The 20,774-nt window shown below is 37.8% G+C and overlaps 1 protein-coding gene across 1 annotated transcript in view; it reads left to right on the top strand.

Annotated features, from left to right (window-relative positions):
- Positions 1-12,329: 12,329 nt before the first annotated feature.
- Positions 12,330-20,774, top strand: part of RFC3 (replication factor C subunit 3) — a 31,463-nt gene continuing 23,018 nt past the window's right edge. The window contains exon 1 of the mRNA XM_020997236.2: positions 12,330-12,721. Within this exon, the coding sequence (XP_020852895.1) occupies positions 12,635-12,721 (87 nt within the window). The 5' untranslated portion in view covers positions 12,330-12,634. The remainder of the gene's footprint in view (positions 12,722-20,774) is intronic.

The raw sequence follows: 20,774 nt of genomic DNA, 5'->3' as shown, positions 1-20,774 counted from the left end.
GGGATCTATGAACCTTAATGGGAAAAAAATTACATCTTTTCCCCCCACTAATTTCTACTAGAAATGTTAGCATTTCCCTCCATTATGAATTAAAAGAAAATATTCTGAGAAGGGTCCCATAGACTGATTCACCATACTTCCAAAGGGGTACATTAGGTAGAAAAAAAATTAAGAACCTTTGCCTTAAAGGGAAATTAGTTCAGGCTACTTAAAAGTGGGGCTGTTCCTACCACATAGGGGAATATTGAAGGACACAGGTAAAGAGAAGAAAGATGGGGAATCTGCAAGGAGAGTGGTTAAACTCCAAAGACCCTTAAAATTTTATTTTATTACCCACTACTCTAGTTAAAATTTGTCTTGTGAAAGTTACCAACAAACTTTCTTGAAATATCTAATAGCAAGGACATTAGCAGATATATTTTTATTTCAAACTCTTGTGTTTGTCATTATTGATCACTTCTTCCTTCTTGAAACTATCTCCTGTGCTAACTTCCATGACACTTCACTATCTTTTTTCCTATAACCATCTCTCCAATGGCTCCATCTTAATTTCTTTTGTGACTCCTTTCTCATCCTCATGCCTATTAGCTATAGGTCTTCTACAATGTCTTCTTCAGAGCTCATTCATTCTCACAACTTCAACTACTACTTCCAGGCTGCCAGCTTCTAACTATGTACTACACATTTCCACCAAGATGACCTAATGTCAATTCAAGCTCTATAATCATCCTTTCTCCAAGCCTAACACCAATTCCCAACTTTCTTATTTCTGTAAATGGCATCGTGATTCTCATGCCACTCAGACTAAAAATCTTTAAACCATCTTAACTTAGTTTCCTTTGTTATATCCACTCTGTTATCAAGTCTTGTTAATACAGTCATTCTCATCTATGCAAAAAGAAATCTATTAAGAGTTTACTGCATGCATTGTACTCTGCTAGGCATTTTTGTTGTTCAGTCATTTCAGTTATGTCCATTTTTTTGTGGCCCCATTTGGGGTTTTCTTGGCAAAGATACTGGAGTAGTTTGCCATTCCTTCTCCAGCTCATTTTACAGATGAGGAAACTGAAGCAAACAGGGTTAAGTGACTTGCTCAGAACCACACTACTAAGTAAGTGTCTGAGGCTGGATTTGAACTCAGGCACTCTATCTACTGTGCCACCTAGTTGCCCCCTGCTAGGTATGGAGGGAGATAAATAAGATAAATGAGATGTAGTCCTTGATCTCAGGAATCATACAGTCTAGTGGGAATGATAAGCATTACACAAATAGGTACAATGTAAGAGAAGCTTTGTGGTATAGGCAAGAAAGAGCTGGATTGGGTTCACATCCAAACCCTGACAAGTCACGTAACCAGCTGCCAGACAGCTAGGTGGTGCAGTGTATAGAGTACAGGACTTGGAGTCAGGAAGACCTGAGTTTGAATTCAGGTTCAAACATTTATTAAGCTGTGTGACCCTGGGCAAGTAACTTTACCTCTGTTTGCCTCAGTTTCCTCATCTGTAAAATGAGGATAATCAAATAATAGCACATGCCTCCTAGGTTTGTTATGAGGATTAAATTGATATAATAATTGTCAAGTGCTTAGCAAAATGCCTGCAACATAGTAAGCTCTATATAAATGTTAGCTATTATTATCATATTGTTATTATTATTTAATCTCTCAGTGTCTAGGCAACTCCTAAAACCTGTAAGTTGGAGACAAGGCACCAACCTGCATTGGTAGAAAGAGTAGTTTCCTCATATAAGAGTTCTCTATGTCAATTACAATCACTGGTCCAGTCCCTAGACCAATAATTTAAACTACAGGAAATGCATAAGAGAATACAAAATGCAATAAAGTCCAGTAGGAAAAAAAAATTCTTGGCCAAGGGGATCAGATAAGGCTTAACAAAGGATGTGGCATCTGAGGTTAGCCTCGAAAGATGGGTAGGATGTCAACATTCAGGTTAAGGGAAAGGGCATTCTAGATAGAGGACAGAGTATGAATAAGTGAAGTCATAGAGACAGGAAGAAATGGACCATATTCAAGAGATACTGAGTAATCCAGAGGTATTTAGGCCCTGACTTAGAGTGTCAGAAGTGGGAATGATAAAGAGGGTATATGATGCAAGAGATGGTGTATAGCTATAAACAATAAGACAACAACTGATCAGAAATATGAGATGGAGGACAGGAAGGAATTAAGGGTGACTTTGAGGTTATAAGCATGGATGACAGGGGAAATGATGACACCACCAACAAAAGCAAGGGAATCATGAAGAGCCAGATTTAAGCACTGCAGTCAATTCAGTTTTAGAGAGTGTTCTCAATCATTTTCACTGCTACCATCTTTGATTGAATTCATGATTCAAAGCTAGAAGTGACCTTAGGACCATCTAGTTTACAGATCAGTAAACTGACACCAGGGCAGCTAGGTAGTGCAGTGGATAGAAAAAGTGGAGTGAGGAAGACCTGGGTTAAATTTGGCCTCAGACACTACTAGCTATATGATCCTGGGCAAGTCACTTACCCCTGTTTGCCTAAGTTTCCTCATCTGTAAAATGAACTGGAGAAGGAAATGACAAACCACCCTAGTATCTTTGCCAAAAAAAACCCAAATAGGATCACAAAGAGTCAGATGTGACTGAAATAACTGAACAAATTGAGACTCACAAAAAATTAGTGTCATGTGCCAGGTTCCACAAGTAGAAAATTGATCCCAGTCCTTTGATTCCCAAACCAGTGCTTATTTTACACTATACCACAGAGAATCCTCATCATCTCATGCCTACTTCCTAACCAGTGGCAGATCCAGGCCGTGGCTCTGATCTTCTGATTCCTAATTTGGGTTTCTCTGGGTGTCACCTTTAACACATTTTAAGGTTTCTGATAACTTATGATTTCACTAGTGCATGTTCTGACACCATAAAGGTACATTGTTGTGCTTTAGTAGCTAGTTTCATGATCTACTGTGGCTACCCAATTCATCAGTTTGTTGCTAATCACTTAATGATGAGCTTCTCCAAACTCAGCTAATCTAGCCTTTAGATGACAATAGTGCTTTCCAGTTCAGTAGGAAGTTTGCATTCATCAGCATGGTCCTCCAGAACCCATATCCCAATGAGGTATCTGAAGTATCTCTCATGGAGGGAGAAATCTGATGCTTTTCACATATCTAATAATCAATAAATAATTTTTATTCATTAAACCTAAAAGTTTAATATGATACTGAAAACTCTGAAAGCAATGGAACTACTTTTAAACTTTTTTTATTCTGAATTTAACAAACATCAAATAATATAGGCATTTCCAGATACAGAATATATGGGAAAAAGGATTGTATATAAAATTGCAAGTCTCTATATAGTTTGCTTTTCTTTTAAAGTATATATGAAATTCAATTTCTTGCTTTCAAAGTTGTCCTGCTTCTCTCTGCTTCTTTCAGCCTATTTCTTGTTTTCTTCTTTGCATTAAAAAAAGAGTACTACAATGACCCTCATTTCTTTCTTCTTTTTTTTTTCTACTCTACCACTATTCTCCCTTGCCATCCAATCTTTGCTCCCACTGGGAAAAAAAGGAAAAAAAAAGCCCTTGTAATAGAGCCTTTGTTTAGTCAAGTTAAAAAAAATTCCCATGTTGGTTGTGTCCAAAAATGTCTGTTTTATTCTATATCTTGAACTTATCACCTCTTTGTAAGAGGTGAGTAACATGCTTCATCACTAATCCTCTGGAATTGTATTTGGTCATTGCATTGATCGGCATTTTCAATTCCTTTAAAGTTGTTTTCTTTATAATGTTCTTATTGAATAAATTATTGTCCTATCTCTGCTCACTTCGCTCTGCATTAGTTCATATAGGTCATCTCAGCTTTTTCTGAAATCATCCAATCAATGATCATTTTCCCATGATACATTACTTCATAGACCATCACCTTCCATTGCCTTCATAAACTATAAGTTGTCATTATAAGTTATGTTATGTTGCCATTTCCCTTAGTTTATGCCCCCTTAGTTTCTGGGGTTTTTTTGCTACTACAAAAATAACTGCTATCAATATTTTTGTACCTATGAATCTTTTACCCTTTTTCTTTAATTTCTTTGGGCTGTAGGCCTAGATATGGCATAGTTGAGTCAGAGTGCTCAATTTGGGAACTTTGGGGGCATGGTTCCAAAAAACAATGATAATACATTAAAATGGTTAAAGAAATTTTCTTTTATTAGAGAAATAAAAACAAAATCATTCAAAGACATTTGAGTAACTGCAATACAATAAAGGCAGGGCACTAGGATGAATTTTCCTATCAAGTCCTTATACCAGAGTCACAGAGTTATAAGAACTAGTTCTAGAAAGGACTACAGAGGTCAATGAATCCAGCTCCTCATGTTATAGAGAAGGAATCTGAGGGCTAAGAAGAGTGAAGTGATTTGCTCAAGGCCACACAGGGATTCAATAGCAGAACCCAGGTTTGAATCTAGATACCCAGACTCCCAATTCAGCATTCTCTTCACTATTTCAAACCTATGCTTCTCCCTACCTTGGCAGTGCAAATCATAAAGGTTCACATGAGGGGGTGGTAAATGCCATATCATTCTGTTCATCCAGTCTGCATTTTAATACATCCACTGAATTACTTATTCAATTCCCTTTAATAGCCCTACAAAATCTTCCCTGGGGAACCCAACTGTCAGTGCAAGAAGCAATGATCTAATGTCATAAGGTCTTTCTTGGAAACTTATGGTGATGAATCATTTTCCTTACGGTAATCTTCATTCATCTCTGACTGAGATGATGACATTCTTTTCCTTTATTTTATTCCTATATAGTCTATGAAGAATACATATATTCTAAAAATTGAGACACTAATATCCTCTCCACACCAGCAAAACTATAAATTGTAACTGTCTCAAGGGCAGAAATTGGATTATTATTACATTTGCAATTTTCAGAGATCCCCAGAGTTAGAAGGAACCTGAGAGGCCATCTGTATCAACCTGAACTTGTATAGGAATCCTCTCTATACCAACCCTCACTAGCAGTCATTAAACTTTTGCTTCAAAATCTGTGGCAGTCTGAAAAAAAACCCAAAACTTCTTTTAGGGGGATGGAGGAGGTAGAGACAGAGAGCTAGTTTTTTTATGGTCTACTAAGTTTTGCTAAGTTTTGTTCCTGCCCAGCACCTGCTTCCTTTTCTATAATGTCCCTGCAATCTCCCATGCCAGAAACTTTCATCTTCTATGCTACTTTGCTAATCACCAACTCCCTGATTGTGACATCAGAGGTGGGACACCAAACAGGTGTGTCCTGCTCTGGATTCTAGTTGTACGCTTGTCTCACTAGTTAACTGTGATTGGATCCTATCTACTTATGAACACTGTCTCTATCTTGTCCCTTCCTCCCATTTCCCACTTTCTCATGTTCTTATTTGTCTCCATTTAAACCACATGTTTTTTATCTTTTATTTTTTAGAGCAGACCTCTAAAGTGGGTCTTTATACAACTAGTCTCCCCACCTCTCATAGCCTTACCTAAAGATGGTCAAATAAATGACTTATTATTTTGCTTTAATGGTCTATCTAATTTTATAATGATCCTTTTAACTCCTAGAAATGAACCATACCATCTCATCAGAAATCAGTTTTCAGCTCTTGACTGTACACTGCATCAATAAAAAACTTTTGAGCATGCACTCTTAATATATGTATAATTATTTATATGTGCTATTATATGACTACACTGTAAGATAACAAACTATATACAAAACATTAATTTAAAAAAGATGAAATAAAGGATAGACTAGCATTGGCACCAGAACCTAGGTTCAGGTCCTGCCTCCAATACACAAGGGCTATATGATTCTCCCATAGATATTTTAAACTTAATGTGTTCCAAACTGAACTCTCTCCCCACCCCACCCCCAATTTCCCTCTTCCCAGTTTCTCTTTGGCTGTTGAGGGTACCACCATCCTCCCAGCCTCCCAGACTTGTAGGTCTGACCATGTCACTGCTCCCTCCCCCCATTCAAGAAGCTCTAGCGGCTCCTCGTTATTTCAAGCATCAAACATAAAATCTTGTGTTTGATTTTACAGCCCCTTACAACCTGGTCTTTTCTATTTTTTCAGTCTTACACTTTAGTCCAATCCATATGTTCTGTAACCTAGTAACACTGTAATCTAGCTTCTTTGCTATTCTTCAAACAAGACAAGCTACTTTTTTATCAACAGAGCATTTTCACTGATTACTCCCACGTTTTCCCTTATCTCCACCTCTTGGCTTCCTTTGGGTCTCATTGAAAATCCCACCTCCTTGGATCAATGGAATAGGTTAAATATGCCAAGACACAGTAGTCAATGACTACAGTAATCTATTATTTGATAAACCCAAAGACACCAGCTTCTGGGATAAGAACCCACTCTTGGAAAAAAACTGCTGGGAAAACTAGAAAAGAGTATGGCAGAAACTAGGCATAGACCCAAATCTCACACCATATACCAAAATAAAGTCAAAATGGGTTCAGGACTTAGATATAAAGGCTGATACCATAAGTAAACTGGGAGAACAAGGAATAGTTTACCTATCAGATCTATGGAGAACAGAAGAATTCATGACCAAACAGGAGATAGAGAACATTATGAAAAGCAAAATGGATAATTTTGACTGCATTAAATTGAAAAGTTTTTGCACAAACAAAGCCAATGCAACTAAGATTAGAAGGAAGGTAGAAAATTGGGAAAGAATTTTTACAACCAGTTTTTCTGATAAAGGCCTCATTTCTAAAATATATAGAGAATTAAGACAAATTTATAAGAACACAAGCCATTCCCCAATTGATAAATGGTCAAAGGATATGAACAGGCAGTTTTCAGAGGAAGAAATTAAAACTATCTATAGTTGTAAGAAAAAATGCTCTAAATCACTATTGGTTAGAGAAATGCAAATCAAAATGACTCTGAGGTACCACATCAAATATATCAGATTGGCTAACATGACAAAACAGGACAATGATAAATGTTGGAGAAGATGTGGGAAAATTGGAACACTAATACATTGTTGGTAGAGCTGTGAAATGATCCAACCATTTTGGAGAACAATTTGGAACTATGCCCAAAGGGCTACAAAAATGTGCATACCCTTTGATCCAGCAATAGCACTTCTAGGGCTATATCCCAAAGAGATCAAACAAATGGGAAAAGGACCCACATGTACAAAAATATTCATAGCAGCTCTTTTTGTGGTGGCAAAGAATTGGAAATTGAGAGGATGCCCATCAATTGGGGAATGGCTGAGCAAGTTGTGGTATATGAATGTAATGGAATACTATTGTTCTATAAGAAATGATGAACAGGCTGACTTCAGAAAAACTGGAAGACTTATATGGTCTGATGAGTGAAGTGAGCAGAACCAGAGGACTTTGTATACAATAGCAGCCACGTTATGCAATGACTAAGAATGTTAAACTGAACCCTTCTCAGCATTACGAGGATCTAAGACATCTCCAGAGGCCTCGGGATGGAAAATGCTGTCCACATCCAAAGAAAGAACTATGGAAGTCGAATCGCTCTCACTTATTTTACCTGTTGAATTTTGTTTCATCTTTCTGATGGTTCCTCCTATTGTTTTAATTTTTACTTACAACTTCACTAATGTGAAAATATGTTTAATGGGCATGTAAATGTAAAGCCTATGTCAGATTGTGTGCTGTCTTGGGGAGGGTGGGGGGGGGAGAAAAAGGGAGAAAAAATTTTCAACTCAAAAGCATATGGAAAAAAAAGAAAAAAAAGAAAAAAAAGAAAAAAAAAAAGAAAATCCCACCTCCTTGGAGAAGCCTTTCCCAATCTCCCTTAATTCTAATCTTTTCTCTCTATTGATGGTCTCTAATTTATTGTTTTTTCTTGTTGTTTTCATGTAGTCTCCTTCCTTAGATTGTGAACTCTATGAAAGCAAGAATTTTTTTTTGGCCTTTCTTTCTATTCCCAGTGCATAATACTTGGTACATAGTTAAGTGCTTAGTAAATAAATGGTTGTTAACTTTTTGTGTGAACCTGGGTAAGTGGCTTAATGTCAGTTTCCTCAGTTGTAAAATGAGGATATCAGCTTCCAGAGTGATTATGAGGTTAAAATGAGACAATATTGGTAAAGAACTTTGTACATCTTAATGCACTATAAATGCTAATCATCATCATCATCATCATCATCATCATCATCATCATCATCACCATCACCATCAGTCAGAGGTTACTTTCAACATACCATTGTATTATAGTTATGTAGTGTGGTGGATGGAGAGCTAGATTTGGAATCAGGAAAAGCTGAGTTCAAATAATTTCTCAGACACTTAATAGCTTTGTGACCCTGGACTAGTCCCTTAATCTCTGCCTGGCTCACTTTACTCATCTGGAAAATGGGGATAATAATAGCACCTACCTCCCAGGATTGTTGTGAAGATCAGATGAGATTACATTTGGAAAGAGCTTTGCAAATCTTAAAATGCTTTATAAATCCTATTATTATTAATAATATCAATAACATAATTATTGATATTGGTACTTCCTAGTAGGATGTAATATATTTAGAAATGTGTATGATCTGCATTTATAGACAGGTTTTCATCTTTTCCTCAAAATAAAGTACTTATTTTAGTGGAAGGCAGAAATTTAGAAAAGATAAACTGGTCTTCTATTTCTCTTTTTCTCTCTCTTTCTCTCTCCTTCCTTCCTTCCTACTAGAAACAAAGATCAATTGTAGAGAAGGTAGCAGTCTTCAGTGGTAGAGAAAGTTCCTCCCCAGGAGCTCTCTATACCGATAAAATCTTGGATCCAATTTTTCAGAATGGCTGGATGAATTCATAGCTCTACCAACAGTGTATCAGTGTGTCTTTCTGTAGCCCCTTCAACATTAAGTACTTCTATCTATTGTTATCTTTGCCAATTTGCTGGGTGAGAAGTGAAACCTCAGTGTTGTTTTGATTTACATTTCTCTTATTCATGATTTTGAGCAATTTTTCATATGGCTGTTAATAGCTTTCAGGTCTTTTGAGAAATATTTCATATTCTTTGACTACTTATCTAGTGGGTAATGGGGCTTTCTTATCCATCATTTCTTTGTCATCAAAAGCCATAAGATAACACATTTTCCTTTTCTTCTTCCTCAACTCTTAAGGTAATTTAAGAATTTTCAAAATTTCAAAACTGCTGATTCTCCCATTTTTCATTTGTTTCCTTAGAGTATCAGCAAGTTTGTTTTTAGGAATATCGACTATGTAGGATATTAGATTTTTAAAAATTACTTACCTTGTGTTAGCACAGTCTCTGCTGCCACTTACACAGAGCTCTTTGATATATGGGAGCTATTAGAAGCAGCTGTGATTCAGACCTGAAGTGCCTTCAGAGAAACATGGAGGGTAGGATTAGTTAGCCTCAGAGCAGGTTTACACAAAAGAAAGTGCTTGGTATTGTCAAAGAACTCTGCTCAGGCTCTATTTGCTGTTTGGGGAGTAGGGCTTGGAGGAAGATTAGCTTGGCCTCAGAGCTTATTTCCTGCCTATCCCTTAGGATCCTGTGTATGCTGTACTGCCCAACTTTTTTTTTTCTGGTATTTGGACTCACTTTGTCCCTCAGAATCTCATTTGCTTTGGTATTTCCTGCTTACTGTGGTCATTTATCCTCCTGTCCTTTTTTCCTACCTCTTGCTTCTGGTTCTTACCAACTGATACTTTCCCACTGGGACTTCCACACTGTGGCAGGTCCAGGACTCCATCCAACACTATGGAGTACTTTGGGCTATAGCTCTTGATTGACGCTATCCTGTACTCCGATCTTGGGGGGAGGCTATGGATAAGAGATCCCATAGTAAGGAAGGCAGGGCAGCACATATAAGAAGGAAGCAAATGGAACAACGGTTTTTAGAAATGCCTCCATCTCACACCTATGTTGGAGCTGCATTTAGGTAACTTATCTATGCAGAGAGAAATAGTGTTTCTGCTGCTGTTATTTGGGAAATACCAGCTTTCATAACACCATGTATATACAGCCATACATTGCTGGAATGTGTGGCTGAGGACATGTAGGCAAGTGCATATGCCTTTTATTTTTTCCATATAACTGCTTCCACACCTACTGTAATGCTATGTGCAAGGACATACTCTAACCTTGGCTAAATCACCTTATGTTTATTTTATATATACCCATATATGTGCATGTTATACATATACGTACATAAATCTCAAATAGAATGTAAGCTATTTGAGAGCAGAGACTGTTTTGCTTTTGTATTAATGTACTTAGTTGCTAGAATAGTACTTGGTATATAGACATTTAATAAATGATTTTTAAAAATCTGCCTATGTGAGAGGATGAAATCATAGTTTGTATCCTGAAATGCATATGTATATTGCATATATAATATGTATATTATATATACATGTATGTTTGGGGGTGGGAAGTGGGCTGTCAAGATAAGGTGTGGACCTTAGGACAGCAGATAACAGCAGTAGGAAATTGCAGAGTGTGAAGCTACTAATAGGCTTGCCTTCAATTTCTAATGTTAAAAAAAAAACCTGACCTACTTAATATTTTAGGGAGTAGTAAAAAGGTAGACGTGTGATTGTCACTTGAAAAGACACAATTACGTAGCCTAAAGGTACATACTGAGACTGATTACTTCTTGTATTAATAATATTCTGTTAATATTCAGTATATTTATATGATACATGCAGGGGTGCTTGTATTATTCCTTCCTGGAATAATAACACTAGTTTGATATTATTAAGATGCCTAAATAGTTACAGCTTTAAATGAACAAACTACAGGAATAGTAAGAAGCTAAGTATCTAAATAGTAGTTTGGTAAATAATGAATGTTACTTAGACTAAAGAGGAAAAAAAAAGGTAAACAGTTTGCCTTTAACAAATCTTTTACTAAACACGAAACACAGGAAACGCCTTATTTTGCAAAATTATGCCTTGATTTCACTTGGGCTGTCTATAAGTGGGCACAACATGTTACAACTGTCAACAATTTTCTCTGGCATATCATTTGAGCCCCAGAAAACTAGTGAATCTGGTTCATTGTGCGAAAATCAACTGTGCTTGACAACTCATTTTCTCTTTACAGAAGAATTAAGTTATTGTTGATTTGCCCACAAGGCAAAGGAAAATATTTGTGCCTCTGGTCCTAGAAATACCTAGGTCTACTCAGATCTGTGTGGAGATGTAGGAATGTCTCTATTTTGGGAAGAAAGCAAAAAATCAGTGACAGATGCTGTTGTTTGCATGTTATCAGATGACTGTACACAGGTATGCTGGTTGCTTTTGATGTAAAAACAAAACAAAAAAACAAAAACCAAACTACTTATCCAGTTAATACATTTCAAATCCCAAAATTTTATACCTAATATTATGAATGATTTTGAAGGTCCCTTATGCAGCCCTAAATCTATTATCCTATGATCATATGATCTCTTAATTCATAAGATCAAAGATTTAGAGTTGAGGTCATCTGCTCCCAATCTCCCTTATTTTACAAACCTGGGCCAGAGAAGTTGTGCTGCCACTACCAAAGTCACATTGATATTAAATGGCAAAAGAGAGATTCCAACCTACATCTAAAGACTCCTGCCCTGGCCCTCTCTGCTCTGCACAAAGAGCCAGCCCCTAGGTGGGAGGACAAAGCTGTAAGAGTTTACCCATGCACATAGTTGTTTGTCCTTTCGTCTCCAAAGACTACCAAAGATTTGGTATGATTTGCAAGTGAACTGGATTAAAGTGAGGCAGGGCTATGCCAAGTCACCAGCCTCACTCTCTCCTCCAGAGCCATTTGGGTCCAGTGGCAAGACACAGATCAGGACAACTGGAGATGGCCCTGGATGCAGTGGGAGGCTTTGGCCTTTTTAAGCTAAGGTCTTTCCTAGGTCTTGGTTTGTCTCAAACAACTCCCATTCAGTGATTAAGACTAGGTAAGAAATGAGGCACAAAATGGCCTCTTTTACCTAGTCAAAAGAAAAAATCAATCTGGGTGGGGAAGACCCTCAGAGTTTCTGGCAAAACAGAAACAATCACTATTTACATTCCCTTTGAGCCGTCAGAACCCAAACATGACCAAGTGGGGCTTGGCCTTGACCGTACTGTTGGCCAATCAATGAGAGCCAGAGTGATATGTGTTTAAGGCATGGTCCTTAAAAAAGAAATCTAGACAGTAAACACCAAAATATCTTGAGAGGTTTCAGCAATGAAAATATATTCCTTTGAGCTCTTAGCCAGGGGCCCTTCCGAGTAGGCGGAGAAAAAAGGGAGAAGAGGAAATGGATTAGGCGGGGCTTATTGGCTAGCGTAGAACTGGAGTTGCTTCTGATTGGATGGCTTTCCTCTCACTCACTCCCTTTAGTTGCTCCAAGCAGCTAGGAGAGCAGAGCGTAGATGGTACAATGACTGCGATTTACGCTGTTTGTCGCGAGAATACCCAGCCGAGCCTTGCGTTTGGGGGTGCTCATTGGTCAGGTTGCTCATTACACCTCAAGTTAATCACCTTGAGGCGGGGCTCCTTCATCCAATCAGCTTTCACTGGGCGGAGCCGGCAGTGACGCAGCCGATTTGGAGGTCGCGGGAAAAGCGCGCGGGCGCGGGGTTTTCAAGCTTCCAGAGGAGGTGAAGCTGGGTCGTCATGAGCCTCTGGGTGGACAAGTACCGGCCCACCTCCCTGGGACGGCTGGATTATCACAAAGAGCAGGCGGCCCAGCTGCGGAACCTGGTGAGCGGCCTGCTGGTCTGCCGGCGGGGGCCGGCGAGGAAGAGCTCGGCCATGGCGGGAGGGAGGACCCAGACCCCCTTCCCCCAGTTTCACTCCCCGATCTGGGAGATACGCTGGGGGTTAGGGAGGGCGATGGGGCGGGGACAGGATGAGAGGGGAGGTCGTCCGTGGGGCCCCTAGTCCTGCCCGTGGGAAAAGGGCCGGGTCCTCGGGGCCAATTGTGACAGTCCGTGAACTTCTCCCCCCCCCCCCCGCAGACCAGAAGGGCAAAGACCTAACCTGTTACGCCGCCCCCCACACCCCACTTCAGCTTACCGGTTAGATTGATTAGTGGATCAACAGGCATTTATTAGTCTCTTACTATGTGCCTGACCCTGTGCTAAGCGCTGAGGATGCGAAGAAAAAACAACCGTAATAAAAAATAACAAAAGTGTCTTCCTTCAGAGGGGATATTAACATGTACACAGAGATAAACAAAGTAAGTATAGAATAGATGGAAGGTAGTGTTTTTTTTTCCCTTGCCTTGCCTAGTTTCTTGCCTAAAAAAAATTTTCTTTTTGAGACGTGATCCCCCCCAACTTAAACCCAGGACTTTGCTTTCACCAAAAAAAAAAAACCATTCTACTTTGTGGGTAGGAAAGCTGAAGGACAAAAATTAGATGGTTTCTCAAAGGCAGCTTAGCAAAAGAATTCAGGGTGTCAGTTACTAGGAAATAAATGGTACAAGTGAAACACTGAGTATATACATTGACCATAGTAACATGAAAAATGGGGAAGGGGGTTGGGATGGGGTTTACTGGGGATACATGTATTCACATAGGTAATACAAGGAAGAAGGTGATAAATGCCATAAGAAAAATGGGGGGGGAAATGTTATGGTTTTCCAGGGGAAGATGAGAACAGTTCTGGTTGCAGGGGATCAGTGAATGTGTTAAGCATATATCATGTGGCATTTAAGTTGGGCAATACTTTGATAAATAGAGATGGAAGGAGGGTGACAGAACACAAACAGAATAATGTTAATTCATATGTAGCACTTTAGGTTTTGTTCAGAGCTTTTCTGGTAGCATCCCCGTGCAGTAGGTAGTGCAAGTATTATTATCTTGATACTACAAAATAAGGCAGAGAAGCAATGTGGAATAGAGGATAGTAGCTAATAACAGTATTTATAGAGCAGTTTTGTGAAATGCTTTACAAATATTATTCATTTTATCCTTTCAACAAACCTGGGAGATAGGTGCTATTATTCCCATTTTACAAATGAAGAAACTAAGGAAGACATAGGTTAAGGTTAAATGAATAAAATCTCTCAGCGAGTAGGTGTTTTAAAACTGTATTTGATGAACCCAGGTATTCCAGACACCAGGTCCCTAGCTCTGTCCACTCACTGTACCACCTAGCTTCCTTAGAAGCCAAGAATTTCTGGCTGTCTTAATCTGTGTAAGTCACTTAACATTTCAATGGTCTCAGCTACTGTAAGAATATAAATTAGAGATAAAGTACTGACCTGAATTATTGGAGTGTTCTCATTGGAGAATTCCCTATACCAGTGACATTACAGGTCCAGCCCCAGATCCATGATCTATAGAAGAGGAAACTAAGGCCTTGAAAGATTAAGTGACTTCCCCATGATCACAACTAACAAACATCTTAGGTGAAATTCATACTGGAGTCTCCTCATTCCCAAGACCAGTACACTTTTCACTGTTCCAAAGTTCAGAAGTAGGATAGCAGAAAGCTGAGATGTTCTTTTTTGTCTAGCCAGTTGTGAGGAGAGAGACAAATTGTCCAGTTTGACTAAAGTATAAATTATATGAGAAAACCTGAAGAGAAAGCTGAAAAATAGATTGAGGCCATCTTACGAAAGTGCCTTGGATACCAGACTGATGAGTTTGAACTTAACTCTGTTGACAGTCACTGGAGAATTTTGAACAGGGAAATGACATAGCTTTATTTTAGGAAGGTTATTTTGACAACTATATGAAAAAAATCTATGGGGAAGAAGGAAAAGGAACTCTTGGTTGGGAGCTGGGTTGTATTTTATTTGTTTTTTTTTTGCATCCTTAGGATTTTAATCTTGAGAGATTTTCATCCCTCTAAAGATGATTGCCCTGTCTGGGGCTGTGAAGTCCTACATCTTATCTCTAAACTATTTGAAATCACTCTTCTGCACTGGCTGGTATACAAGCCAGGTTATTCTCAAAACTCCTGGCCTAATCTGTCACAAACTCCAAGATGGTTTGACTACTTCCTTCTAAGATTGCTATCTTCTTAGTGTTATCAATGATTTCTTTCTTATTTGTCAGAATTAAGTCCAGAATAACAGTATCTGTTATTGTTTTCTCCATTGTTTCTAAAAAAAAAATTTTCGGCAAAACAGATCAGTAATTTTTCGGCTGTTCTGCTTTTAGTAGAAAGCAACCTCCAGGAAATATGTGAATAGATGATGTCTCCCATTGCAGGTGTATATCTTACCTCCGCTGTCAGCATTGTGATCTATGTTGTGAATTTATCATCCATTTCTTTCAGATGTCCTGGCAGCCTGTAGTTTACATCCACCATTATATTGATCTTTGATTTGCACCCAAATGATCATCACTATACTTTTGTCTCACATCAAATCCAAAGATTGCTACTAGGTGAACACTTTTTTGATCTAGGTAACTTAAGTTTCTGTAGCCTCTTAATTTTCAGTTGTTCCCATGCCTCTCCCACCTAATCTCTTCTTTTTGAATGTAGTGTATTATTCTGTTAACTAAGCAGGAGTCACATTGCACCAGGAGCCCAAACTTATGAATCTGATTAGGGGTTCTTATCTTAGGTTTTGTGAACTTTTTTTGGTAATATTTTGATAACTTTTAATGTAATTGGTTTACTTTGTAATTCTATGTATGTTATTTTATTCATTTAAAAACATTATTCTAAGAAGAGGGTTATAAATTGCAATAGTCTGCCAAAAGGGTCCATGACACGAAAAAGATTAAGGAATGTTTCTTTGAGGTGGTAAGCTAGTGGTTACATTTTTATTTAAAAAAATGCTGCTGTTGCTTAAGACATTTTCAGAACTTCTCTTTTATAATTTACTTCAGAGCCAGCTTATGAGCCATACAAGAAAATTCATTGTTGTTTTATAGTTACATCTTGGATTTGATCCCAAATACTAATATTCAGTGATTCATTCAGCCACTTTACCTACTTGACTTGGCTCTGAGTAATTTTGGCTGTTTACAAAACTCATATATCTCCAAAGGTAAGAGTAGACCCAGGCTGAAGTTCAGATAACAATAGGAAAGTTTAAAATGGACTTAGGAGCTGATGGGGACCATAAGAGGCCCAGTGGGAAGCTATGAATGGCTTTGGTGGTGATCTTGGCCCTGTGTTGTTAGGGTTCTGGAAGCATGTTGGGTCTATTTCCTGTATCCTGTTTGATTCTTTTTGGTAGATAGTGCCTTTAAGGGAACATCCCAGAGAAGATGTATCTTTCTCACAAGGAAGCCAGGATAGAGAAGTGTATGGCAGGGATTGACATGGGGGCGGGGGCGGGGCCGGGGGTGGGGGTGGGGTGGTCTCAGGCCATGAGGGCCTTATGCATGATTTCTGAGACTCTGGAATCATTGTGAGAATAAAGAAGATTCACTGCCATCTTCCTTAGTATCAGTCATTTGTGTGATATGGAAGCCAAATCATCCAATACACTCTTTTTTTTTTTTTTGCTAGTGACTTGTCCAGGGTCACACAGCTAGTAAGTCTTATGTGTCTGAGGCTGGATTTGAACTCAAGTCTACCTGAATGCAGGGCCAATGCTCTATCCACTGTGCCACCTAGCAGCCCCCCATCCAGTGTACTCTTAAGCTGCATTATGAGAGGTGTAGTGTCCCAGACCATGGAAGCGATATATACCTATCTTCCTCAGACCGTATCTGGGATATTGTGTTAATTTTGGGTGCCACATTTTAAGAAGGGCATTAATTAACTACAACCTTTCTGGAGCAGGGAAACCAAGATGGTGAAAGGCCTCATAATCATCCCATATGAATCTGAATGAAATAGAGATGTTTTAGCCTAGGGGAAGGAGAAGAGGTAGGAGGTATATGATAGTTGTCTTTAAGTATTTAAAAAGCTGTTATGGTAAAGAAGAACTAGACTTGTTCTGCTTGGCTCCAGAAGGTGTAAGTAGGAGCCAGAGTGGTAAGTTGCAGAGGCAGATTTGGCTTAATGTAAGGAAGACCTAATAACAATTAGCTGACTGGTCTGGAGTTAGTGAGTTTTCTCTCATTAAAGGTTTTCAAAGGTGCCATAACCAGTTGTCATGCATATTATGATGGCACCGTTTTTCACTAATGAGTAGACTAAGTGGCTTCTGAGGTTCCTTCCAATTTTGGTTGAGTTTTGCTCTTTTGAGAATATTCAAGTATCAAGCCGAGGTCTTGGCCCCTTGCCCCAAAGAGAATCTGGCTCCCCTTTTCTACAGGCCCCAGGCCCTCATCTTCCTTTGAAAGCCTTAGCCTACCTTTTAATCTCATTCAGATGCCTTTCTGTTCCTTCTTATCTATTCCCATTGTCTATTCAGTCTTTTAGGCATTCAAATCTCTGGGGATTCACACCCAGACCATTTTCCCAGACCCTTCCCTGGTCACCCAAAGTATCTAAGATCTACCCTGGCCCTCATTTGGGGCTGAGAACCTCATGCCCACTTGTCCTTAAGGTCATCACCTGGCTCTAGGTGTTTATCACTAATAAACTTTTCCTCTGGCTGAAGAAGATTTGAGTTGAATTCTTTGAGGCAGGGCCTGGTACCTCGATCTTGGGGTTCCAAAAGCACCCCAAAAGTCCTAGACCTCTTCAATAGCATCTTAAAAGAAAAATCTTACATAAAAAGAACTTTTTAGAAAGCCTAATTGCATGAAGAAACTAGCATAATTTATTCATATCTGAACAATATTATACAACATAGTGACTATAACTAATGGGGTTGATTTTTAATATGGCTAGATTATTATTAAAGCAAGTTCAAATAATATGAAATTTGATTTAGTGTGAATTATAAGATGATACCAGGTTGTGTTTAATGTTAGCCAAAATTCAATTAATGCTATTCGTGCAAGCTAATTGAGGGTTTTAACATGCCACTACAACCTATAACATACCTTTTTGTAGCATATATATGTGATATGCACCATATTATCAACAGTTGTGTTAATTTAAAAAAAATAGCTCTTAACAAAAGCAACAAAAGGAAGAAAACTTCAGATGGAAACATTGCCAGTGCAAAAAAGAAGAGAAGCTTTTTATTAGTATTAAAACAAAAATTTTATGTATTTGAAAAAGCATGACCATAATAGGACAAGATGTTGATATTTCTGAATTTATGGTACAGAATATCATAAAATAGGAAGTCAAAATAAAAGGAGACAAAGATGCATCAGCTTTTTCTGATTTTCAAACAACCACAGGGAATATATGTATTAAGATGATGGAAATGTCTTTTTGTTATATGGATTGAAGATTGCAGTCAGAAATGCATTCCTTTTAGAGCAGACGTTCAGATAAAAGCTTCAAGTTTATGTAAGGCCGTGGAAGAAAATGGAAACACAGTAGCTAAATAACCTGATGTTTTGAAGAAAATACTCAAAAGTGGATACAACACTGATTAACAAAGTTTTGATTTTGATGAAACAAAGTTACTCTAGAAAAGAATGCCTTCCAAAATTTGTTTCTAAGAAAGAAAGAAAAAAAAACCTCAACCTTGATTTAGAATATCTAAGGATCACCTAATATAACATCTATTGGGAGGAAATGCTGAAGAGGATTTTAAATCAAAACCAATACTTGCTTATTGACCTTGAAATCCTTGTGATCACTTTCAGTTCTTTGGTAGTTAGATAAGAAAGCATGGGTGACATGCTGTTTTCAAAGTTGATTTCTAAGTTAGTGCAGTTTTTGGAAAATATCGAAAAGATAACAATATCACATTTAAAGCATTTCTAATTTTAGAAAAGACCCCAGGCCATTCAACTACTTGGTTCTTTATATGGGAATGTGAGCATGCATATTTGAGATGTGGATAAAGCTCTATCTGTTCGTACCAGTGTGTATGTGAAAATTTAAAGAAAGAAGAGGCAATTTAGTCTATGTGGCTAAAATATTTAAAATCACAATACTGATGTGTTGTTATATCATTGGAGTAGGCTTATATTTAGGTTATGATATTAAATTTTTTTTAGTTTTGAAAATTTTACTTTTTGTAACTACTCTATTTGTAACACACTTGAATTAAAAATAAATTTTTCTTATCCTTTGCTTTTATGTTAGTAAGCAGATAAAAAACTTATTTAAAAATTTTTTTCATTGTGTATTTCTGTTGGGCTGGAACCAAAATCTGGTACCATATTTTACATATAATTATTACTTGGAATAGTGTGAATTCAAATAATGTGACCACTTCAGGGAATTCATTGTTCTCACTGTTCTAATTTACCAAAACTTAAACATTGAAATGATGCCTACAAATCGCAGTTCAGTGTATTTTGCTTACTATTTTCAGAGTTGAATCTGGGTGTTGATTAACAATGTTACTATAAAAATTTTATAAATATGACTTTTGTTGCCTGATTTCAAGAATGGTCACAGAGGCAATTTATAGTTACTTTGGTCTTATTTTTAATTAAGTCTTCATGTGTTGCCTCCGGCAGGTAGCATATTGCAGTGCAAAAAAGCATCAGTTATAGAATAGGAAAAGCCATTTCATCTCTCAAATGAGATAATATATTTAAAGTGCTTTATGTACTTTAAAATGCTATATAACCATTATGTATAAAATTATGGGCTTGACTTAAATCATCAAGTTAGATTAGGAAAGAATACTGGAAATAATTCATCCTATCCTCATTTTGCAAAATGAGGAACCTGAGACCTAAAAAGATTAAGTGACTTATATAAGGTCACACTGCACATAGTTAATGGTAGAGATGAACCTACATATAGCCCTGTCTTCACTTTATTGTTCTTTTCACTAAACCATGATACCTCTCAAAATGAATTAACCACCTCCAAAGTATGCACCAATTCTAATTTTATAAAAAATTAGTATGTGGGATGTCCTTGAGCATAATATCTCCTCTCCAAGGTCACACCGGCACTGTGGGTAATGACAGATACTGCAATGGGATTAGCTGATTTTGCCTTTTTTTTTTTTGACTTTTAGTTGGAGCATTTCATCCTTTCCCTCTCTTTTAGGGAGCCAGTTGGCTCAGTGGATCAAGTACTAGGCCTGGAGTCAGGAAGAACTGAGTTCAGATTGTGCCTCAGATATTTCCTAGCTGTGGGGATAAAAGCACTTACCTTACTGGGTTGTTGTGAGGATCAAATGAAATGATATTTCTAGAAGTGGTTAGCACAGTACTTGACACACAGTAGGCAGTTAATAAATGTTTCTTCCATTCTACTTTAATAATTGTCTTTTTTTTAATTGTGAGAAAGTAGGTATAGAATAGAAAGAAAGGTCATCTAAAAAATATCTGGGAATTTTAATGGATTACAACTTCTGTATAATTCAAAAATGTCACATAATAGCCAGAAAAAGTTAATTTGATCTTAAAATGAATTAATATCAGTATAGTGTCTATTTTCAGAATAATTAGAAGGTACTCTGATAAGTCTAAATCTGCATCTGCGTCATTGTATTCAGTTCTCTGCCGCTCAGTTTTAGGAAGGAAATTGGTGATTTGAGGAGCAGAGGAGGTTGACCAGGATAGTGAAAAGACTAATGCCATATGAAGATTCCCAAGTTGAAAGAATCCTGGACAGTTAGCCTAGAGGTAAAAAAAAAAAGAAGATTTAGGGTGTGTCTTCAAGCATTGAAGGCTATTATGTGGAAAGTGGTTTTGAATTGTGTTGCTTGACTCGGAAGGCAGAACCAGGAAGTGGGGGGGGGGGATAGAATTGCAGAGATTTTGATTCTCTATAAGGAAACCCCTTTTGAGGGGTTACAGGTTTCTTCTACAAGGTCCTGCAGTATTTTGGGGTTTGATGGAACCAACACACTGTCATCTGC

The sequence above is a fragment of the Phascolarctos cinereus genome, unplaced genomic scaffold (assembly GCF_003287225.1).
Source record: "Phascolarctos cinereus isolate Bilbo 61053 unplaced genomic scaffold, phaCin_HiC Scaffold_726;HRSCAF=1367, whole genome shotgun sequence".
Taxonomy (NCBI): domain Eukaryota; kingdom Metazoa; phylum Chordata; class Mammalia; order Diprotodontia; family Phascolarctidae; genus Phascolarctos; species Phascolarctos cinereus.
Note: the sequence above shows the minus strand (reverse complement) of the source record. Positions and strands in the feature narration are given on the sequence as shown.